The 23,540-nt window shown below is 36.1% G+C and overlaps 7 protein-coding genes across 15 annotated transcripts; 3 read left to right on the top strand and 4 right to left on the bottom strand.

Moving 5' to 3' along the window:
- Window positions 1–155: 155 nt before the first annotated feature.
- LOC114876068 (NADH dehydrogenase [ubiquinone] 1 alpha subcomplex subunit 2) lies at window positions 156–1,363 on the bottom strand. Its single transcript, XM_029187097.2, has 3 exons — window positions 655–1,363; window positions 459–565; window positions 156–314 (listed from the first exon to the last, which is right to left on the bottom strand). Exons 1-3 carry the CDS (start codon window positions 735–737, stop codon window positions 220–222), a joined length of 285 nt encoding a protein of 94 aa, XP_029042930.1. The 5' UTR covers window positions 738–1,363; the 3' UTR covers window positions 156–219.
- A 218-nt stretch (window positions 1,364–1,581) lies between these two features.
- Window positions 1,582–4,969, bottom strand: LOC114876059 (UDP-glucose 4-epimerase-like). Of its 4 annotated transcripts, XM_029187081.2 has the most exons (8): window positions 4,897–4,969; window positions 4,374–4,821; window positions 3,330–3,476; window positions 3,032–3,150; window positions 2,672–2,962; window positions 2,417–2,597; window positions 2,058–2,342; window positions 1,582–1,977 (listed from the first exon to the last, which is right to left on the bottom strand). In XM_029187081.2, exons 3-8 carry the CDS (start codon window positions 3,457–3,459, stop codon window positions 1,925–1,927), a joined length of 1,059 nt encoding a protein of 352 aa, XP_029042914.1. In that variant the 5' UTR covers window positions 3,460–3,476; window positions 4,374–4,821; window positions 4,897–4,969; the 3' UTR covers window positions 1,582–1,924. The 4 variants fall into 4 exon arrangements, with proteins under 4 accessions (XP_029042914.1, XP_029042913.1, XP_029042912.1 ...); XM_029187080.2 differs by lacking the exons at window positions 4,374–4,821; window positions 4,897–4,969 and adding an exon at window positions 3,854–4,367 and having other exon boundaries at window positions 3,330–3,499; XM_029187079.2 differs by lacking the exons at window positions 4,374–4,821; window positions 4,897–4,969 and adding an exon at window positions 3,854–4,367.
- A 79-nt stretch (window positions 4,970–5,048) lies between these two features.
- Window positions 5,049–8,565, top strand: LOC114876057 (coiled-coil domain-containing protein 85C). The gene is made up of 4 exons (XM_029187073.2): window positions 5,049–7,066; window positions 7,480–7,852; window positions 7,918–8,183; window positions 8,253–8,565. The coding sequence occupies exons 1-4, from the start codon at window positions 6,437–6,439 to the stop codon at window positions 8,295–8,297; spliced, it is 1,314 nt and encodes a 437-aa protein (XP_029042906.2). The 5' UTR covers window positions 5,049–6,436; the 3' UTR covers window positions 8,298–8,565.
- Window positions 8,566–8,618: 53 nt separating this feature from the next.
- LOC123987686 (potassium channel subfamily K member 13-like) lies at window positions 8,619–11,311 on the top strand. Its single transcript, XM_046285181.1, has 5 exons — window positions 8,619–9,282; window positions 9,413–9,605; window positions 10,098–10,172; window positions 10,259–10,676; window positions 10,760–11,311. The coding sequence occupies exons 1-5, from the start codon at window positions 9,154–9,156 to the stop codon at window positions 11,229–11,231; spliced, it is 1,287 nt and encodes a 428-aa protein (XP_046141137.1). The 5' UTR covers window positions 8,619–9,153; the 3' UTR covers window positions 11,232–11,311.
- Window positions 11,312–11,402: 91 nt separating this feature from the next.
- LOC114876049 (PR domain zinc finger protein 10-like) lies at window positions 11,403–23,535 on the bottom strand. Of its 6 annotated transcripts, none has more exons than XM_029187059.2 (12): window positions 22,794–23,535; window positions 16,639–16,757; window positions 16,226–16,436; window positions 15,751–16,150; window positions 15,341–15,667; window positions 14,954–15,280; window positions 14,661–14,870; window positions 14,086–14,589; window positions 13,750–14,014; window positions 13,541–13,682; window positions 13,084–13,464; window positions 11,403–13,025 (listed from the first exon to the last, which is right to left on the bottom strand). In XM_029187059.2, the coding sequence occupies exons 3-12, from the start codon at window positions 16,391–16,393 to the stop codon at window positions 12,750–12,752; spliced, it is 3,000 nt and encodes a 999-aa protein (XP_029042892.2). In that variant the 5' UTR covers window positions 16,394–16,436; window positions 16,639–16,757; window positions 22,794–23,535; the 3' UTR covers window positions 11,403–12,749. The 6 variants fall into 6 exon arrangements, with proteins under 6 accessions (XP_029042892.2, XP_046141131.1, XP_046141134.1 ...); XM_046285175.1 differs by having other exon boundaries at window positions 16,226–16,467; window positions 22,799–23,535; XM_046285178.1 differs by having other exon boundaries at window positions 16,226–16,447; window positions 22,799–23,535.
- On the top strand, window positions 16,769–19,736 carry LOC114876052 (coiled-coil domain-containing protein 191). The gene is made up of 5 exons (XM_029187067.2): window positions 16,769–17,462; window positions 17,528–17,726; window positions 17,791–18,560; window positions 18,638–18,836; window positions 19,017–19,736. Exons 1-5 carry the CDS (start codon window positions 17,254–17,256, stop codon window positions 19,659–19,661), a joined length of 2,022 nt encoding a protein of 673 aa, XP_029042900.2. The 5' UTR covers window positions 16,769–17,253; the 3' UTR covers window positions 19,662–19,736.
- LOC114876063 (palmitoyltransferase ZDHHC23-B) lies at window positions 19,839–22,794 on the bottom strand. Its single transcript, XM_029187088.2, has 3 exons — window positions 21,020–22,794; window positions 20,764–20,940; window positions 19,839–20,429 (listed from the first exon to the last, which is right to left on the bottom strand). Exons 1-3 carry the CDS (start codon window positions 21,547–21,549, stop codon window positions 20,237–20,239), a joined length of 900 nt encoding a protein of 299 aa, XP_029042921.1. The 5' UTR covers window positions 21,550–22,794; the 3' UTR covers window positions 19,839–20,236.
- Window positions 23,536–23,540: the final 5 nt, after the last annotated feature.

Below are 23,540 nucleotides of genomic sequence, written 5' to 3'. Positions count from 1 at the left end.
AAATGTTACATTTATTTACCTTAAATATGAAAAAACTATTTCTTAAATATTATGTGATATAATTTTTACATTTTTAATAAGCAGAAACTTTTATATATTTGATCTATGGATTTTTTATTTAGTCTCATTGTTAAACTATAAGTAGAACTGAATAATAAAATTTATACAACTACTTTATTTTATATCTGAATTAATTAATATACATTTATACTACAAATATTATTGTGGTGTATTAGCCGCGAGTTCTTGAACTCGTTTCAGAATTTCTTCAGATTTTAAATTCTGCAAAGCAATACACTGCTCTACACCACGTTCTGAAACATAAGTAATTCAAACAGAAATATAAGTATTAAGTAAATTTAGTACATGAGATATTTAAAAATAATAGTACAGCATACTGTATTACACACTATATATGTATACTCGTATAAAATAAATTAATACATTATTAAACTTACCATATCGTGCGTAAAGGAAAGGTTCAATCGAGGAACATTCTCTAATTAAAACTGGAAGTTGTGGATTTTGTCTTTTAAGAGGTACATACTGTGCTTTAATGAAATCTCTGAAAAATATTGATAGGTTATGTTGCGAGTTGAAACGTAACAAGTTACGAGTACATGTTAATCTTTTTACAAGGACTATTATCGTTACCTAACACCTTGACTAGATTTTGATGTTTGACATAAAAGAATTCGTAATTCTTTCAAGTGAGGACCAACTTTAATTGGAGCCATTTTTAAATCCCATATACCACGAACCAGTGACTACAGCTGTAGTCACTGCAGACAAAAAATTTAGTTCTTCATTTTTTCTGTAAGCGGCCTCGACGCTTGCATCGCGTTAAATCTTGTGTCGATGCATTTTCATTGTTTGTGCGTGAATAATTTCTTAATTAATTACAAGTTTGTTTTATAATTACACTACCTCGAAAAAGTGAGTTTCACGATTTGTTCGTTTTTAGGTCTTATATTTCGCTATTTGCTTCGGGGTCCCTGACACCCCGGTGGCATAATATTCGTATGCAACATCACCAGTACCTCGGGGTCTCAGATACCCTGAATGCCGTAATGTCGGTATGCAACCAGTGTCATTGATGCTACGGGGTCCCTGACACCCCGGTGGCATAATATCGGTATGCAGCATCACCGGTACCTTGGGGTCTCAGATACCCCATCCATCCATCTAATTTCGCCCCTAAAGGGGGCAGCACCGCCAGCCCCAAACCCCACGCATTTTTTGAATTAGCTTTTTCTTTGTCTTACATTCTCCATACTTTTACTTCCATATGTTCCATACTTTTAACGTCCTAGTCGGTGTATGTGTGTGCCTGTGTTTGTGTGACCCCTTTTAGTCGCCTCTTACGACAGGCAGGGGATACCGTGGCCGTATTCTAAGCCCCCCGAGCCACAGGGGGTACCCTCATCCCTGGCACCCCGGATGCTATATTATTGGTATGTAAGGATAGTCACCGGCGTTTCGGGGTCCTTAATACCCCAATATGATATCAGGCCGGTACGCAGCGGGGCTGAGGGATGTAGGTATCAAAGGGAGCCAAAATTATGTCTTGAAATAAGCAAATTCAATATTTTGATATTATTTATTAATATAAAGTAATTTGTACATACAATTGTAGGAACGTAATATGGCGTTACACTGCTTTAAGTATAAATGCATATATAAATTTATAAATGGAATTACTTATTGCAATACAATACTTGGAACTTTCATAAGTTACATCGCTTAGAAGTAACTTTGAACGTTAGAATTAACTAATTATTGTAAAAGAATTATATTTTTGGTCTAAACTTTGGTAACCAGATACCACCACGGCTTACATGTAATATATAATTAAAAATAAAATAAATGCTTTTTTTTAAATGCTTAAAACTTTTTGCACTATAAAATGTTTTAACAATTATTATTAACATTTATATCCATTTGGATTATTTTGTTGCCAATTCCATGCATCTATACCTGTAATAATAAATTATAGAATCTTATACTACAAATTTTAATTTATTTTAGAAACAATTATTATCTTTATAACAGCTTACACATATCATCTATGTTTCTAGTAGCTCGCCATCCTAATTCTTTATTAGCCAAACTAGCATCTGCATAACTAACAGATATATCTCCTGGTCTGCGATCGACTATTTTATACGGTATTTTTCGGCCTGAAGCTTTTTCAAAAGCATGTATAACTTCAAGTACAGAGTAACCTTTCCCAGTACCCAAATTAATAGCTTTAAATCCAGCAGGATTTTTAAACTTCTGATAAATCATTGCCTTTACATGGCCTATTGCTAAATCCATAATATGTATATAATCACGTACACCTATAAACGAATTGATAATCGTACCGAATAATATTTTTTTCATACCTATTTTGCAAAGTAATTTTATCACTAACCTGTTCCATCAGGAGTATCATAATCATTACCATACACATATAATACTTCCCTTTTCCCAACAGATACTTGAGCAATGTAGGGCATTAGATTATTTGGAATTCCATTAGGGTCTTCACCGATTAGTCCAGAAGTATGAGCCCCAACTGGATTAAAATATCTCAGAGATATAACAGACCAAGCCTAGAAACTCTTTTAGAATAAATATTTAATTATAGAATACGGTAAAAATAAAAGATAATTATCAAAATTAATACTTCATCTGAACTGCATAAATCTTTTAAAATTTCTTCAACCATATATTTTGTCTTTCCATAAGGATTTGTACATTGACCAGTTTTCATATTTTCAACTAATGGAAGTTTTTCAGGAATACCATAAACTGTAGCACTACTTGAATAAATAAAGCGTGTTACATTATGTTCTCTCATAACTTTTAACAAATTCAATGTTCCACAAACATTTGTTTTATAGTATTCCAAAGGTTTTTCACAAGATTCACCCACAGCTTTTAAAGCAGCAAAGTGTAAAACACAATGAAACTTGTGCTAAAACATAGTTATTTCAATTATATATTTGAATTACTTGCCTATATTTGAAAATAGTTATAGTCATACCTTTTTAAATACATTTCTCAAATCATTGATGTTTGTAATATCACAGGGAATGAATGTAATACTTTTACTTGTTAATTTTTCTACTCTCAATAAACATTCTGGTTTTACATCATTATCTCCTACATATAAAAAAGAGATGATATATTATTACATACACTGCAGTAGTAATTCATTCAATTAACTTTAATAATAAGGTACTATATTAATTATAAAACTTATATTATTATTTTTACCCTCATTCTATGGCAATGATTTATTAATATTAATTGTTTTCATATCTTGATCTGTTAGTTCTCACCTTTATAAGCATTACTAAGGTTGTCTATTACCACCACCTCAAAACCACCTTGTAATAGTTCCAATACAGTATGAGAACCAATGTACCCAGCACCCCCCGTCACCATTACATTCCAGGTTTCATTTGCCATTGTTTTTCTGTGCAATTCTAATTATCTTAAATGCATTAATCTACAATTATGGTGCTTCTATGTTATTATAACATTGCAGAAAGAATTAGCAAGTGTTATAAATTAAATACGATATAGTAATTACACCAAAATATCAAAATATATAATACTTATTTTATTAATATTCTTGATAATATTAATTTGCTAAATGCAAATTATTAAAAACAATTAAAATTGCGTTTCTGTTAGAGTGCAACAAGTGTTTTATACAATACAATTAATTATAATATTTACTTTCTCAATTAACATATTTGTTTTAAAATATATGCATATATACATAATTAAATAAAGACTTTATTACTATATACTTTATATACACGTAGGAATTACATATCGAAAAAAAAAGGTATTATACCTGAACGTATGACACGTAAGCAATTAACCTTCCTTCGCAACAACAGCAAGTGCACTAACGTAACATAATTGCTATAAAAACTTGAATTATGCTATAAAGTTATGTAATCTTGACACATCATTAATTGTATGCTATTAATTTCACATCAAACAGTATTAGTTGGAATGTGTTTAACCATAAAAGTACGCTATTTATATTTTCTCATATCATACTGTATAATCACAACTTCCATAAAACATCTTTAATAATATTTCCCAAAAAGTTTATATCAACTTTTCTTAAGTAAGATAATACCGCCATATCGAAATGTAAACAATTCCTACACCTAACACGATTTTCATATTTGTATTTGCTACAGTACATACAGTATAGCGTATAGCTATATTCTATGCGATAAAGTACTGTAGAACATTTCAAACTGACATAAAAATTTGATAAAACAAATTAAAAAGGGTAAACTTTGAAACGAAATAATATGACTAAAGTAAGAAACAAAGCCAATAAGGTAAAGAATACCTACATGAATCAGAAACTGAATATTACTGTATCATTCTGAAACCAACAAGAAGAACTTCCAGCAGATAACATTCATGTAACAAGATATCAGTTTTCTATACATTTAAAAATAAAAGAATACATAATAACTGCTAATGATATAGATATAGACTTTATCTTTTAATCACATATTTGTAAAAATAATAAAAATGAATTGTGTGTGCAACATTTTCAATGTCAGTATTTTAAGTGAAACTGTAAATTCATAAAATTTAAAGTTTCCCGTGTAAATGTTTGTACGGAAATAGTGGGCAGGCACAAACCTATATACATATATATATATATAGGATCTCCTCCCACACATTGTCATTTTCCTGGAGCCCAGAAAAGGGGAACTCTCCGAGGGGATCCGAAACCTGAAAATCCAGGTAGTGAGAGGGGGGCGGCGCATCGCCATCATCCCGGAAGAAAGCCTATTTTCACGAAATTTCAAGAAATCATATGGACGAATGCTTCACCTGTCAACAAATACAACAAATATATAATACCTTGTCGGATGGGCACTCCCCGGCGGCCGCGCCAAGACTGACTGCGGCTGGGTCGCGATGATCTTTCAAGTTCCACCGCCAAACTGTTACCGTTGATTGTCTTTTTTTTATATAGTGCCGAAATAACTTGTATAAAATTTATTAATGCAACTTTATGATATTATATACATACCTATTTTGAGATGACTCGACTTTAAAGGAAACTTTTTCGGTGTCTATCTGTTATGATCCGGGTGAAAGGATGACCATGAAGAAAAAGTAAGAGAACACTGATATGCAGTATCTTTAGCATAGCCGGTGAAATATTATTAGGAATTGTCATGGTTTCAAATCCTCTCTTGAAAGAACAGGTCTGCCCAATCAGAAGTTGCCATTACGTTCCCGCGTTACAACCTTAAAGTCCTAGCGCCGTCCGCAATCGTTTCTCGGATCGTAGGCCCGCGATCGTCGCCATATTGTTAGTGCGCGATTTCTCCGCGAATTTCTTTGAAAATCGCCGATCCTGATATCGCTGAATAATATAAAACGTTACTACAAAGGATAAATGATACAGTTGTTCATGTAACTCAATGTAGCGATTATTAAGACGTGGCAACTGCTAGAAGAAAAGATTGTACGCGAGTGTAAAACCATTGAAATGTCGATCGATTGGACCGCTCAACTTCCTTCCGGATGTTAGAAACGTGTAAGAGGAAAGGAGACAGTCGTATGCAACGATGCAGATATAGCAAACTAGTCGAGTAACAATCGTTAAGAGTATGTGAAAGCCTATCTGTCACGTTTACGGTGTGCGGTCACGGACGACAAGCTTTTACTGGAATGCCCCACTCGATGTTACGGCACTGCGCCTTGTGAAATGCAGCGGTCCCACAACGAGAAAAACGGGGCCCCGGTTGAGCGCATTAGTTCTCGAGAGTGCAATATCGCTAGTATTTCTCAGGATTTCGTAACAATAATCGGTATTCGAGTGACGAACGTTTTATCGTGGAATTACGCTCTCACACTTTAACCCGGCCGTTGACAGATGGAACGCGAGCATACCATACGATCGTTCGGAATTACAGCGTAAACCGAGGACAACGACTCTTTAATACTGCGACAACGAAGCCTGTAGTACGGTACTTGTTCAATGCGTTCGGAGACTTCGACGACGAAAGACATGTCTTGTGATCGCTGTTCCGTGTTGTGAACGAGCGATTAAAAAGTTTCGACAGGAACGGAAAGGTGGAAGATATTTGACAGAACTGTAACAGAGCAAGCAAAAGGGGTAAAGACAAAAGGGAAAGAATATATAAGGAACGGTGCGCCTGCTGGACGGTAAGGTAAGGTAAGGTTAGCGAAGGCGAGGCAGCTATCGCAAGGACCACCTCTTAAGTAGTAAATCCAATCTTGAGAGAGAAAGAGCAGGAAACAGAGAGAAAGAAGGGACCGCACGGTGACCCAGATTTTAGCGGGTCGAACGACGTCAAGCCGGTACGAAGAAGTCACGGTGGACTCTCTGAAATGGGACACATTGCAGCCTGGAGCTAAATTAGCCGCGATGTCCAATAAGAGTAAGTCCCAGCCGCAGCAGCAGCAGCAGCAGCAGCAGCAGCAGCAACAGCAGCAGCAGCAACAGCAACAGCAGCAGCAGCAGCAGCAACAGCAACATCCTTCGCACGTGATTAAAACAACAGTGGATCAAGTACCACCGCGGTATCAACCACCGCCGCAACCGACCAGTGGTATTCTCAAGAATCATCCTCATTTCGTTGCGAACCCTTCCGTGCCGACTTCCGTGTCAACTTCGGTTCAAGGTCCAGCCGCGACCTTGAATCATCATCAGCCGACGCAACAGCGACCGGTGTCGCAGCAAAAGGATGCGCAGAGCAAGTATTCGCCGAGGATAGAACATCGACATCATCCTCAGGGCGGAAACACGTTGACTGCACCCGTCACAAAAACTCAACCGCATAGTTACCTTCAGGCCAAGGTCGGCCAAGGTCAATACTTGCCACCTAACGGTCAATATCCCACGGTAAATAGTACACAAACACCGGCGATCAGACAAAGGATCAGCGACGAGGAGTTCCTGAGGCTCGGACCCGTGGAGATGCTTAAATTTGTCCGCAAGACGGAGAGCGACATCGCGAGGCTCGCTGCCGAGCAAAATCGACAGATACAGAGTTTGGTGAGTGCATCTGTCATCTATTTTTATTTTATTATTTCTTCAATTGGTAAACTAAAATCACTGCGTCGCGTCGGTAAGAAGAATAAGGAATATCAAAATTCCATCTGAGCTGTGGTATACCGTTCTGTGGATTATTATTTGGATTTGCGAGGAAAAAAAAGGTGCCATCACGGGACTTAAACACGTCACACGGAAGTTTTTGAGACTCTTTTAGGTCAGACGGGTCGAGTTCACTGTCGTAATTTCAACCAGTCACGCACACGTGAGTCCACTCGTGAATGACCGTCGCGGTATTTACTCCAACTCTTTTTTTTAATTGAAAATCGCCAAATGTAATCAACAAATTATGCGTTAAAAGAAGGTTATCTTTAATTTAAAATTGTTAATAAAATATAGAATACATTTGATTTCAGCTGAGCGAATTGCGAGCGCTGAAAGAGGCGAACCAAAGACTAAGCGATGATAATCAAGAACTACGGGATCTCTGTTGTTTTCTGGACGACGATCGACAGAAGGGACGAAAATTGGCGAGGGAATGGCAAAGATTTGGACGATACACGGCGAGTGTTATGCGACAAGAAGTTTCCGCGTATCAGAATAAGTTGCGTCAGTTGGACAATAAACAGCAAGAGCTGATCAAAGATAATCTTGAATTGAAGGAACTGTGTCTTTATCTCGACGAAGAGAGAGGAGGTGGTCAGAGAGACGACGGGGATGGTTCGAGTTCCAGCACCAATGCCGAGGAAACTGCACCTCCTAGAGCTAGGCATATTTCTACCTTTAATGGTAAAAAGCAGTTTCATAAAAAAAATAATAAACGTTCAATTTTCAACGTTCAGTACACTTTACAGATCAAACTATGCAGTATGTAAGGAGTTTGGAACAGCGGGTAAAGCAACTCGAAGAAGACAAGAGTGTCCTGCAAGCGCGCGCCCAAGGATGGGAAGTACAACCCGGCGAAATTTGGGGAAACCAAAATAGTCCTGGTGAAAATCCTCACATAGGAGGTCGACCCGAAGCAGTGGTACGAGCTCTTCAAGTTCTCGAAGTTAGAGAACAACTTGAAAGAGAGGGTGGCCACGATGGAGAGAAGGCTTTGGTTAGAGAAATGTGCAATGTAAGTTAACATTCAATCATCAAGATATCCTTTCAAGAATCAAGATTCAATGTATAGTTATTGTTTCAGGTTGTTTGGCGGAAATTGGAAGAAGGTCCACAAACGAGGCATTGATAACCGTTCTTTTTCTTAACGCGATTCGTCAAATCATAGTGTAAATCACGCAATCCGTTTGTCTGGGTAGCGTATCCGATAGTATTATAGTAGTTAATGTAAATGTTACGAATTTCATAGATTTATACGTATGTACCTCTACAAGTATTTCGATGTAAGTATCAATGTGCCTAGTGTGCGATATTTTGTATAAATATCGTAGCGCCGTTAGATTGCCTACACGAACTGTTAACAAACTTTATTTTTATTATAAATTCTGTATGATTTACTTTCGTATATCCTCTAAATCCCGTCCTACAAATCCGTAATACAAAGCGCAGGATCAAACGTATTAATCTGCAGACCTTCGCGTATTTAAGGACCATAAAACCATCGTATCTCCAAAATAATCATGTACAGAGTTTACTCTGCGCCCCTATCTACGAAAGGGGCTCGTTTTGTACACTGCTTCGTATTCTATTTTTAACCTATCAAAGAATCTTCTTTTAGTAGTGATGTACGCTATGCCGTCCCAGATTTCTTCAAGTCTTACTTCATGAATGGTTTCAGTCTGAAATTTTACAATGTAAAATCCCAATAAAGCGTATGGAATTTAAATTGTACGAAACAGCGTGGCCAAAAATCGTATAAACTATCGTTGAAATAGTAAAAACATAAAAAGTTTAGTTAAAAAATTGATAAAATATCTAGGAAATTGTGACTCGAGGTAGCATTTACATGATGTATCTATGTAATCTTCGTCGACGATGTAGCTCTTCACGGCTGATCGTCGTCGAGTTTGCGCCAACCCGGATGAAAAGTAAAGGTGGGGATTGCGTCCAGTCACTCGTGTCCGGAGAGATGAGAATCATCGGTGATGTGCGTGTGCACTGGTCTCGGGGAGGACAACATAAGGTTCATCCTTCTTTTTATTGTCTTAGTGGTATACATGTTAGCCGGAGCTACGCTCTTTCAACAATTAGAAGCTGACCTTGAAGTTCGACAGGTGTGATAGTATCTTCTTCTTCGTCTTCTTCTTCTACTTCTTCAACTTTTAATACTTCTGTTGATTAAATTTTTTCATTAGTGTATTTGTAACAAATAAATGTAAATTCATTTTTCTTCACTCCAAATAGGCGGCAGAATTTTGGCGCGTTTATCATACTTTTCGAAGACATCACTTGCAACGTAGTCCAGTCGCTTTGCAAAGATTAGACGAACTGTTGTACGCTTATGGAAACGCTTCATCGTCTGGCATCATCAACAAGAGTCGCCGATGGGATTTTCCTGGAAGTTTCCACTTTGTTAGCACCATTGTTTCCACAATCGGTAAGAAAATGTATCGTAGCCTATTTGCAATTCTAAAGATTTCATTTGATGCCGCAAGTGAACCGGAATAACGGGTCAGTAGAACGTAAAACACGCTCGCGGTATTTTATCTTCAACTCTACTTCTATTCCTTCTGCAATGTTTTTTGAAAAATTCTTCGTGCAACTTATGTCAATAATTGCGAAACAATTTGCAATATATTCGTCCTATATAATTGGTATCTTCTGCGTTCGGTTATTTTCCGATCGTTTGCTTAAAACTCGATTTATTGACGACAGTATTATCGCCGCGAAACTTGGTCATAACAGGCGTCGAATAAAAGGGGGTAAGGGTCGTCGTCTGCAGCACGCATAAGAATGTACTGGTGAATTCCAGAATATTAATATCGTGCGACCTAGTCTTGCAATAATTCTCTCCTGTGTTATGTCTTCGTGTACATTAGTATTTCTGCAGAAAACATGTACATCTGATTCCGAGGTCCTTTTTTTCTAGGCTACGGGAACACTACACCGCAAACAAGTCTTGGCAAAGTGCTTGCTGTTCTCTATGGTTTTATCGGTTGTTCCGGTAACAATGATTATTCACAATTATCGCAAACAAATATAATATTATCATCTTCAATCAAGTACAATTTAATTTTTTCCATGATGCAGGTGGAATTTTGTTCTTCAATTTGTTCTTGGAAAGGATTATCACATTTCTCGCTTGGATTCTGCGTAATGCACACGCACGTCATTTGAGAAGACGTATACGGAAAAACTCTGTAACAGATGCTGGCAAACGTCGTTCGTTTAGATCGTCAACAGAGGAAAAGACTACTCTGCCTGATATACTTGACGACGACGATGATGGCAGTTTAAATATGCAAGAATGGAAACCAAGCGTATATTTGGTTATGCTTTTCCTTTCAGTAGTGTGTTGTATTATAGCTTGCTGCGCTGCTGCTCTTTACGCTCCTCTCGAAAGTTGGAAATACTTGGACGCACTTTACTTTTGCTTCATTAGCTTCACGACCATCGGTTTCGGGGATTTCGTTAGTACCGAAAAATCACATTATCCATACGTTCATTGGTACGTCCTTCAGGACCTCAGACGATGTACAATGTACGGTATACGTTACAACGCTGGTACATAGATATTTTCTTCTTGCACAGGTATCGTATCGCTAACTTCTTATTCCTGCTGATCGGCTGCTGTTGCACCTATTCTCTGTTAAACGTAACTTCGATTATAATAAAACAAGGATTAAATTACATGATACAAAAAATACAATGCAGAAATCAAGAAATGGCTGCGTCACATTTACCGAGAAGAAAGTCCTACATGTCTACGGTGTATTTTTCCAAAAGGAGAGGAACCAGAGTAGCTGCAAGGGATTCCTTTAAGGGGGATGATTCAGAGTCGTCTAGAAGGATGTCTGGAGAATTAATTTCTATGAAGGATTTTTTTTCAGCAAACAATGTTTCATTGATTGTGATGCAAAAGCAACTGCATGAAATGGCTCAGTTGCAAAGAGGTACCAGTTCAATTGCCGCGGCGTCTAACACGGTTATTAAACCCGATGCCGTTGGCCCTTTAGCTATTGTTAGCGAGAAGTTTCAGAGCAAAATTTCCAGAAATAGGTAAAACAGATTTGGAACTACTGAAAAAGAAAAAGAAATTTATTCAAGTTAATAAAACTATATAGAGGATAGAAGTACTTATCTTGAATGAAAAGAGAAATATAAATTATTCTTGTAGCAGTTCAATCCAAGTATTCATTAGGAATAGGTTTTCTGCTGTAGTGAATCATACATGTATCCGTCATCGGGTAATTTTATTTAAGTCATCTTACAATACAGTTCTCCACGTACTCAACAACATTAACAAACATGCACTCTTTTGTCTTCGTTTTTCCATAATATTTATATTATGTGTATAATGCATGTAAAATAAATTTTCATTTTTTCTTTTACCAATTTTTATGTTTTGTAATGTTTGTAATATATTGTAGATTGAATCTGATAAAGTGCACACGAGTCTTCTGTTTCAGTGTTTCTTCTGTTTTACATGCATTGTAAAATTACAAAGACAAAAGTTTTTCTTGTCTAGGTAACTATTAATACCTTCAACTTCAACCAGATATTTCAATTCGATGAGTGCGATGGATGCAAAACTTTCACACTACTCTGTGTGAATAAAACTAGTCTTCCTGAAAAGTTTGGCGCGTAAAGGAATCCGATTGATCAAATATTCTAAGACCAAAAGTACTTTGCTCTAAACGAGAATGACATATATGTGGAATAATGACAGAAAGTTGTAAATCACGAGAGAGAAAGAGAGAGAGAGAGAGAGAGAGAGAGAGAGAGAGAGTAAAAGTGATCGGGCGATTCTTTACAGACTACAACATTTTGTGTAATCCTACAGACAACTGTTTTATCATCAAAGTCGAATGCAACATGTAGATACTAAGATCAGGTCTATAAAAGAAATCACATTGTATAGACTTGATTATATTGATCTAAGATTCAATATTTTCCCAAATTTAAGCCGCGTTTAAATTTCACTTTAAACTTGAAGCTCAAATTTGATCGCTCTAACATCCATAATTTAATCACATCGAATTGAAGCTTTTTTAAAATTTTAAAAGAAACTACTAGAGTTAATGTCAAAAATGTACCGACAGTAAGACAGGATTTCTTCTACCTTTTTCCGCTCTGTATTTTTAATACCTTGAGCAAAGATCTCAATAATTAACATGTTTCCCATTGTGTTTAGTCTTAAATCTCCATGTTTGTGTTTACCCATTGTGTGATTGCACATAAATCTTTATCCTTGTTTTAGCCGTTAAGGCTCAAAGTTTTCATAAAATAGTGTGCTCCGTTCCAACAAATTTGTCAAAGTCAACGATCGACTGACGATCGTAACAACACATCATTGCCAACCATACAACCAACAAAACAGCGTCAAGTGTTTCGCACTGACGCCGATCAAGCTGCGCTCCAAATATTTCCCAGCGGAGAATCAATTACTCCTGACGGGCAGCAATGCCCTCATTTGGCAACAGCAGCAAAAAGCACAGTGTTTCTTTACTGTGCACAAATTCATGAGATTCATATCTCAGTAAATTGACAAAACCTCGCATCGAGGTTGCCTCGATCCTTTTCAACGTATGTCACGCATACGAACAAACTGTTGTCCAACAATTTCCAATCCATTACTTATTAGATCAACATCATCAGATATTTTGATTATCCTTGGTTTAAAAAACTCTGAATTTGTATCACATGCTTGAATGTAATCGGATAACACAAAATGATCTTCGATAAGTACAGGGGGTTGATTTTGATTTTGTGGTTGCCGATTACGTGAACGCGGTACTTGATCAGCTGGTTCCATTAAATTCGAATGTTTCTTTCGTTGGTGTTGTAAAAGTTTCGCCTGTGAAAATAATTGAATTGATTACACGCTCTACAAACTACGCGGTTTATTCACTCACCTTACTAGCATATTGTTTATGACACCATTGACAACCCTGAGGTGTAGTTGTAATACTACCAACAGTTTGACTAAATGTTGGATTAGGTAAATCGGAATAATCAGACTCTTTCTGTCTATTGCTTGGTGGTAAAGCAGCACCTGGATGATTTTTCATGATATGTGCTTTACGTTTACTGCTACTTTTATAAACTTTGTCGCAATATTGACAATAATAATCTCTCGTCTGACGTAAAATCGGTAGGTTTAATTCTGGTACTGATTCAGGTGCAACATCAGGATGACGTTTCGCTAAATGATTTACAAGCATCCCCCTTCGTTTGAAACCCACTAAACATTGATGACACTTATAAATGAAACGATTGTAATCATTAGGATTTACCTAGTAACAGACAATACATTATTTATTATTAATTTAGTTGATTAATTTATACATACAGCACTAATAAAAAAAATACCTTTGGAACAAATTTTTTAGTTTGCGTAACTTGTGACATTTGTTCTTCAGTAGCAGTTTGTGAATTATGCAATTTAGTCATATGTTCTTTTAATTTATCTTTTCTTTTGAATTGCTTACCACAATTTGCACAATGAAATTCTCTATAAGGAAAAATGTATCTTATAGTATATTGTATGATACAAACTTACGTAGCGTAAATTTTCGTACCTATGATCGGAATGTTTTAGTAGATGCATTTGTAATTTGTCAACTGTAGCAAATCGTTTTGCACAAATCTGACATTTGTGTTTTCTTTCACAATGGTGAGCTCTAATATGTTTACGAATAACCGAATATTTAATAAATATTCTTTGGCAGTAAGGACAGCTAAAAGTACCATCTTCCTTTTTATGAGTTTCAATGTGTTCCTTTAACGTTACACTCTGACTAAATAATTGTCGACACATAGGGCATTCAAACAGCTGTTTATTCTCTAAAAAAAAAAAATAAAAGGAAAAAAATAAACACATGAAGTAAGTATTAGTTCGCATAAATGTAATTTACCTCTATGCGTTTTTAAATGACAAGATAGTGCTGAATTATTCATGAATCTTTTAAAGCATATATTACATGGCAGTGGTTTTTGGTCTTCAGCACCATGCACCAAGTAGTGCTGTTGCAATCGTACTTTTGTTGCGAAACGTTTATAACACATTGTACACTTATATGTAGATAAAGTAGTCAATCTTTTCGTTTTTGTTAAAGATAACCTTCCGTGTTGTGAAATATGATTAATCAATTCTTTTTGTTTCTGAAACTGTAAACCACATTGTGGACAAACAGTAGACTGAATCTTAGTTTTTAGTTTATCAGTGCCATGAACGAGAGTATGTAAATTAAGCAAAAGCGGTTTTCTAAAAATTAAACCACAAACTGAACATTTCCATTCCTTGGAATTATTTTGCCTTGAATTTTCTTTTTCTTTCAAGTTTCTGCCACGAAATGCTTTCACGCGACGGGAATTATTATCGTCCAATCGTGACCATCCGGATAATTGATTTTTATGCTCTGTAATTGAAAATCACATACATATATAAATATAATCACGATTTTAACCATTATGTTTACACCTTGTATACCTTTATCATCTTTTGCTTCCTGTACAGGCTTAAGCGGTATTAAGTTTCTACGAATTGCGTAATCAGTACTGGGACCAGCCCTTAATTCTTCTTTAGGTAAAATACTTCTTGTAGTCAAAAATACTATTCCGTCACGTTGTTGGCAAATGACTAAATTTTGTTCTTTATACGTAAACGCAGGTCTAACAAAACGCATCCAATTCGAAGCATCTGTAACGTTAGTAAGATATTTTAAACATGGATATTTGGAACATACCGAGTACAGAGTCCTTCAGAATATGAACAACACCTACTTTCATTTGAAACATCAATTTTAAGGAATCCTTTATCTTCAGTTTCATAAAGTAATGGTAATTCATTTTTAAATGGTGTACCATCATAAGGGTATAAGATACCTTCTATAGGACCAAACTGAGTACGTTTCTGTATATAACGTTTCGCAAATACTCCGTAATCCGATCCACCCGATATAATTTCACTACTGGGTAATTTATTTATCGAAAGATACGATCCTGGCAGTGTTGCTATAGCACGCGATGGTACAGGCTGATCTGCTATTGTACATACATTATGCGAAGTGCAGTTATCTCCGGTACATACATCATCGCATTCATCACAACCTATAATGATATTAATTTAATATTCCATTCAGAAAATGGTCAACTAATAAAGTTACATACAAAAATTCTTTTTATCATTTATACGCCGCTTAGAACGTCTAACATTCTGCTTTTCATAATCTTTCTTTTCTATAGTTGATGCCACAATTTCATTAACTTGTTTATTAGATGTAGCTAATGGATCTGTATTACTCTTTTTCTTTAAATTTTCCGCAGACGACGAAACTGTTGGATCATCCACATCAAGATTTTGTGTTTTAAATGAATTTATCACATTTATTTGATCATCCTGCATAACAAGGAAATCTCTACTCAATGTAAAATCTGTACTAGGCATTCCTGTTAGCATCAATGGAGCTGTTGCTGATTCTAATGCAGAATTAGATTCTGTAAATATATGTTTCATAATTATAATGTCATGTTAAAATTTCACTTATCTTAATAAAATAATAACTTTTGATCAGAGTTACCTTGCATCAAAATCAATTCACCACCGACACTAGGAACTAGTTGTTCTTCATTTTCATTGGCAACAAAATCAGCAGAATTATCTGTCTGTTGTACGCTTTGCGTATCAATTGGATGCGTCAACTGAGAAACATAGTGAACATTTGTTCTCTCGTTTGATTCGGATGGAGATATTAAAGGAGAAGAACCTTGCAGAACAACAACAGAATTATGAAAAGGAGATGGTGGAAGTTGGACCGGGGTAGGTGAGTACCTAGCAGCTGAACTCATATTTGGGTCAAGGGGACTAACGCGATGTTCAAAATCAGAAAGAGGAGAGGAAGGTCTAGGAGAAAAGGAAACTTGTTCGTACGTTGGAAATAAGCGAGAATATTCTCTAGAGTGATCTTCCACATACTCCACCTAATAACAAAATCATCTCAAATGTTGTTGCCTGTAAAAAAATCTGTTAAGCTATAGCCTTATCAATTTACTTACAGTTAAAAACAATAACTTGTTATGATTCATCTTTTTTGGCTGTTCACACATTGATGAAGGAAGCGAATGATCGATAGGCCAATTTACTGAAGTGTCAGTTACTTTGTCAATATTAGGAATCTCAAAAGAGCTGACAGGGGCCCCCTCAGGAGGGCCCCTTGGATCCATTTTATTTCTCGTCGTGAACCAGGGATATCACATCTGCAACTTGCTGAAGTCATGCTTTGAAACTACAGTTAACTCTATTGTCAAAGGATAAATAAAAGTACAGAAATTCGATTCCTTTAATCGTAATGATTACATTCGTACGATTCGAAGATCGCTCAAAAGATAGGAATAACAATAAAGATAGTTTAGTCACCAGTGAGTAGGATACTGTTTTGATCGTCTATCCTCTAGAAAATGATACTTACCATCTTCAATTCATAAGTTTTCGAAGTCGATGCACTTTTTGCTTTGTGATGCACCTGCTGCAGCACACTGGCCCGTCAACAATTGACGTTATCAGCTTCATGATGCAGATTGAGAACCACTGAAATGGCGGGAAGATTTCGAATTGTCGAATAAGATTGATAATACAGGAATATTACAATAAATTAGGCTTTTAATATTAATAATTTCTAATCAATTGATGCGCTTGTGTATACTATATTGTCATCATTCAAGTTACATCATATTGCAATGAATAATAAGTACATACATAAACCATTAATTGATACTCAAAAAAGTTACAAGGCTCCTTTTTTTTTAGTTTAATGTACATAAAGATGCATTTTTTTTTTTTTTTTTATCGTAATGTACATAGCAAAGTCGATAATGTCTTCGCTCGACATCAGTTACTTCCACCCCCTGTCTTATGAATGGGGTTGGAACGTTCACGTGCGTGCATAGAGGGATAACTTTCATAACTTCCCTTAACAACGACACAACAAGTCGGCAACAACAGCGCAATATACATTTATATATTTTCTCTGCAAAGAAAATAATAACAACCAGTACTTAATTATTACTGGCTACCTGTAGTCGTCATGGTGCAGTTGAGCGAAGCAACAGCTGATCTAATGGACCAGTTGATGAAAGTAGACATTTTCCATCCACTAGAGAAGCTTCAGCTGTTGAAAGACGATAAAAGGACATTCCTTGATCCAAATGTGATAATGGATGAGAGACATCGAACACTCAGAGAGAACTTTTACGTTCCGCCCGTTGAACGTTCCGTTTTAGCGGAAGCCAAGAAGTAGGGGCACGAAATTCGAAAGTAATGCTCCGAATATTTAAGTTCATAATACTATTCCTTTACAGGCTGTTCACGGAGGAGGAAGCGAGAGAATTATATATAAAAAAACAACAACGATTTTTCGACAGAGAATTAAAAAAATTTGAAACCGAATTGTGCAGATCCCGGCCGAAGTTCTCGAAACCATACTCGTGCAAGAAGAGAAACTTGGCGCCATCGGATGATGAAAATTTTTGGGGAGCGTTTAGAAAAGTAAGAACCAAGGTTTGTACGAATCAATTCTTTGCAGTTCATTCACACTGGATCTCCATTAAAAACCGTTTTGTAGACAAGTTGTGTCGAAAAATCAGAGAAGAACAAAAGATGTACAGACAGCATTCGAAAGAAGAGTACGATAAGACAAATCGTAGAAGAGAAAAATGAAAAGAAAACGGAATGTCAAGTACCATGTATTGGAAGCATAAAAGTAACCATCAAAGATAAACCTAATTTCGAGTCGCAAGCACAGCGTTTACATCTTTTAAGAAAGTATTTCAATGCGGTGAAAAAAAATGCTGCGGAAGAACAACGTATCCGAGATGTCAAAACAAAGATCCAACAAAATATGATCTCAAAAATAACAAGAAAGTATTTTGATATATGGAGAACACGTACGAAGTGTAGGAAAAGCATCGAACAGAGAAACCCACAGCCAAAAGAGATCCTCGAAGAACGAAGGATAGAATTGTTCATAAACGCTATTACAGAACATCAAAGAGAATTGATGAAGAATCGTAAACCAAAGAGCAGAGATGGTAAGGTGGCTATAAAAGAAACGAACAGTGTATGCTGGAAAAAGAAAAACATGCACTCTAAACACGGTATCGTGGAGTCACCAGCGCAAAACCGATTGAATGCACAGAAACGAATCATAGAGAAGCAGAGGGCTAAATTAAACGAACAGAACAGAATTATCGAGGAGTTGAAATTGAAACAGATGCAAGAGGAGATAGCTAGAGCGAGCAAGGAGACAGTGGACATGGCGAAAGAAACTCTCACGCACCTAGGTCAAAGGACAAGAAGAACTTTGATTCATTTGATGCACCAATCGGGCTACAGGTAAAATAATTAAACCTCAAAAACCATCTACAATTCCTTTGGTTAATTAATTAGATGAATTTGAAAAACTTGAATAGAGATGAAAGTTTAACGGCACCTCGACCACCACCGGTTCCGCCAAAATTTCTCTTAAGAATGGAAGCTCGAGCAGAGGACAGACGGAAAAGAGTTAAACTGGCGGAAGAAGAGCGCAGGAAGAGAGTGGAGGAGCAGAGAAGAAAGGAAGAAGCTACCAGAATGAAGGAGGAACAGACGAAGAGAAGATTGCAACGAGAGGTCAGATAATACGTGAGGTCAAAGTGTATTAATGTCGTACCAAGTGTCATAAAGCATTAATTTCACCTCGTAAAGTTTCGTTATCGTTTTAATTGTATATGTATATTTTTTACACGATTACGAGACGATACCTCTTTAAAAAGATGACACCATGCATTTTTTCCACGCTTTTGTTAACAGGCATTAGCCGAGGAGAGAAGATTAAGGAAAGAGCGCGAAGAACATCGGCTACGTGAAATCGAAAGATTTCAGAAATTAAACGACACAGCGGATGAGTTTTACAGAAAGTGTTTGTTGAGACGCTTTGCGATAGAACCGTTGATGGAACTCGTAGAATTAAAAAAGAAAAATATGAAAAAAGCTGAGGATCATTATCGAGTACGATTGATAAGGAAGATATTTACAGCTTGGAAAAGAGAAACTGAAACTCAATATATGATTAAGATTGAAATCGCTGAAACGGTTTATAATAAAAATCTAATCGCAAGGATGTTCGAAGAATGGAAAGACATGGTCAAAGAAGCGAACCTGAAGCATCAGGTTGCGACAGACTTCCACGACATGAAACTTTCAGAGAAGTACTTTAAATTATGGCACGTAAGGATTCTCGAACTTAAAACGGAAGAGGAGGAGAAAAACGAGATAGCTTATAGACATAATGAAAATCAATTGAAAGCAAGATACTTCATCGTTTGGAAGAAATATATCACGATCGCGGCGGATATTAGAGAAAGCGAGAAAAGAAAAGAGGAATTACGACAATTAGTACAGAAAGTGATTCCTGACTTTGACCCTAAACAGAGGGGTGTAGCATTAGAAGATTAAACTTAATTCGTGATACTGAAAGTAGAATACAAAAATTGTACGATAATGATATGTGTGAATTTATATAACGCAAAGGATGTTATTATTATCGCATTGTTTTATATTTAAAAAAAAATTTAAACATTTATCATGCTTAATTAATTTATGTTTAAATCTTATTAGATATACTATATAATATATTTGATCGATGCAATTTATTATGTTAGTTGTACAATGGCCACTTTATCACAGTTACAATAAATATACAAAAGATGTGCACAATAGTGAAATATAAATAATTAAGACTTTAACGAAAGTCAGCGCGTTCATATCATGATATGATTTTATTAAACTTAATATCATCGGTATTTTAAGAGTATTAAGTACTTACATGACTGTTGCAAAAAAATAAAAAAAGAATAGATAAAAATGAGCATTAAAATTCTATTAGTAGTAGTAGATGCGGTTGAACTAATATTAACATGTGCGTTCTGTTTCGCGTACCGCTATGACGGATTTTTTCTAACATCCTTTGTACAGAGCAAAGTATCATCTTCCATACAAAGTGAATTCAATAATCTAGTCTACATTAGTATCTAAGTTTTGCAGCAAAATAATCGGGATACATTTTTCAACATCCCATGGTCATATTGGCTTCCAGCTTCGAGAAGGCGTCGTTCGTTCGATGTTGTACCAAGGTAAATTAACCAAAGATGATACATTAAATAACAAACTACCACTAGCCCAACAAGCAAGCTGTAGAGAGCAGAGATGAAGCAAAGGGCAATGCTGGAACAATATGTACATTATTATACATTGATCGACTACCCAAAGCAAACAGTTGCGCGACATGTTATCTATTCAACTTTTATATTGTCAGAAAGCAAATAAGAGATATTACAATATTTATGACGTTAACACGAGTCTCAACAATTATCAGTACTTTGCGATTATTAAAGTTTGTATTGTAGATCCTCTGTATCTTTCCAGTTTAGTTTTCAGTCTTAATAATGGAAAGTGTTGTATTTCCCCCAAGTATAATATTATACTCGCGATATCATTCAAGCGTATTCGTTATTAATTAATGACACTTAACAGAAAATATCTATTAAAAGATACATACTCCAGTTGATGATACACATCACTGCAATCATCTGGTAAAAGAATAGTGCCGATAAGTATAAAAGGATGGCAAACGCTAGTCATAGTTAAGTTGGAACCATAGATGAAAGCTACAGCTGAGAAGAATAAACATCCCAGATACCATCTCAAGTTGCTCGAACCTATACAACAATCCAACCTAAAATACAAAATATATCCACAATGTATCCTGCTAACGGATAAGATAAAAATTAAATGTTGCGCAAACTGAACTATACCATTTGCAATGATATTCCCTATTAAGAATACAAGTTTGACACATTCTACAATGATGCGCTTTAGGAGGTGCTCTTCTCCTACACGTAATGCAAAGCTCTCCGCTTCCTTCTCCAAGTTCTAAGCCATGGGATAAAGTACTTTCCTGAGTAGCAGAATCCGCATTTACTCTAGTCATATAGCCACACCATATACCGCCCACCACGCAGACAATAAACACCAAATTTTCCTCTGGTAAGATCTCTAACAATGGTACAACACTCATTTCAAAGATAAGCATCAACATGATGACACTTGTGATTGTCCACATTAAAAAGAATTTAGTACGTAGTAAGAACCTCAGGAAATTGTGATGCAGATAATACACCAATATCGGTGTTGCAACAAATATAATTATAGTACATAACACCGTCTGTGCGGCAATCACCGCCAATGTTGGGACCGCAAAAATCGGTATCATCGCATCGACTGAAATTTGTTTAGCACCGGCCCTCCAACCACAGGGATTCCGCAGTCTCTCCCATACAGTCATTTTGTATCGATATAATTGTATGTTAAAGAAATATGTTTATATAGACCTGCATGGAGAATCAAAGGAACAACAAATTGTTTCGAGGTTAGGAACGTTACATGGAACGTCAGTGATCATACTAATGTAAAATTTCAATCTAATGATTCTTGAAAATGTCGCGGGTAAGGGCAGGTGGCAGCACCATTTAAGGTAGTGGATGTTAATTAAAAAACCATTATAAAATTTCGGATTATTTATTAACTTTCAGAAAATATTTTCTTTCGAGAAAAGTTATTATTTTGGTATAAATTAATATTTTTTCAAGAGAAACGTCTTTAAGGTGACGTGAATCGATCAATTGACTAGCTTGTTTAGTTACAAAGTTAACCAACACGGTGAAATATTTTCGTAGTTTGACACACACGTTTTGTGTTGCATATTTTTGTTGAAAAGAAAATATATATTAAAAGAGAGATTACTCTTGACAATTTTTTGAAAATGGCGCAAAAATCGCTTGGAAGACTAGAATAACAGTGTTCGCTTCCAGTGTCCAATAGCGGTTATCGTACGTGCTTCGTATATGTATAAAGAAAAGCACAATGGTGTCAATGTTGTTATTGCAATAACCAAAAATTGTGACGAATTGTTAACAGTTCTTGCATCGATTTTCATTCGGACGACATACCTCAGGTAATGGATATTTCGTACAAGTGATTTATAGAATTGTTTGTACTTTTTTAAAAAACATTACGGTCTCGTTTTTGACATTTGTCATGATACCTCGTTGCGCATGAGATCGCAAACGCGAGAAACATGGCGGGAACATGACACGTATTGAAAATACATATCGTTTGAAGCAGAAAAAAATTATTAAAAGAAAGAGTTCAAGTATTTTCAATCGTCGACATTGTACGAGGAACATCGAAGGTCAACTATTATCTAAGTTTACTGTTTGTTGTTTGTCATACAACGCTTTCGTTTGAATTACATAAAGTCAGTTAAGTTATTGAAAATGTTCAAGAACGATAAGCGAAATGTTGGTGAATTCGCGGATGAATTTTACTTTGGAATTAATTTGGATCATGCTTTGGAAAAGCATGATCAAGGATACTATGTGAAAATATGTACTTTCCAGAACCGTTCTTGAATCAAGATAAACAATAAAAGTCAAGGCCAAGACAAGGTGGAAGCTTGATACGTATTGGTGAAGAAGTTACAAAGAAACACACGTGAACGTTCGAACGAACGCCATTATATGTACATACATTACCATCAACAATCAAGGCTAATTAATCAGGATTTTAGCGAATCTATATATTTTTTTTTTTTTAGATTTGCGGGCTGCACAAACCGGTTCACCTCCAAAAGTAGTCGCTCACTCGAGAAAAATGCAACACGAACACTTTTTTTAACGCAATCCTTATCTATGCTCGTTGAATATCACGTTACAGTCTACTTCTTTCTTTCACTCGACACACGCGGGACAAATATCGATTGGTTTTTCGCGAAGAAGAAGAAGAAGAAGACGCGGCTGGAACATCATTATCGCACTGTCGAGCCGAGGCTAATTAAAGAACGGTGGGGTAGAGCTCTATTAAGATAATCACGCAGCACAATACGAGTCAAAGATTGATCGACAATTACGGCTGCACGGCTGCTGCCTACTGAAACTGTTTTCAATTGTTTGCACGTGTTCGCGGTTATCATTGTTTGCTAAGGGAGCTAGCTGCTTGCTGCTGCCGCTGTTAGGTGGGGGAGGAAACATCATTTGAAACCGATAATCATAATATTACTGGTTTGTTCGATCATTGTGCACGTACAGATTTCATCGTACTTAACGTGTATGTACTCGTATGCACGCATGCACGTACGCACACGGTGCATAATATAATTTCAACAAAGATAGCAACGTAAAATTTCGTAATGTTACATCGTTTCTCGTCTGTTATGAAATCCCGCGAAATCGTACTGTATTATACAATATTCAGACTGTTTTATTTACATTTCTTACG

The sequence above is a fragment of the Osmia bicornis genome, chromosome 3 (assembly GCF_907164935.1).
Source record: "Osmia bicornis bicornis chromosome 3, iOsmBic2.1, whole genome shotgun sequence".
NCBI classification, from domain to species: Eukaryota; Metazoa; Arthropoda; class Insecta; order Hymenoptera; family Megachilidae; genus Osmia; species Osmia bicornis.
Note: the sequence above shows the minus strand (reverse complement) of the source record. Positions and strands in the feature narration are given on the sequence as shown.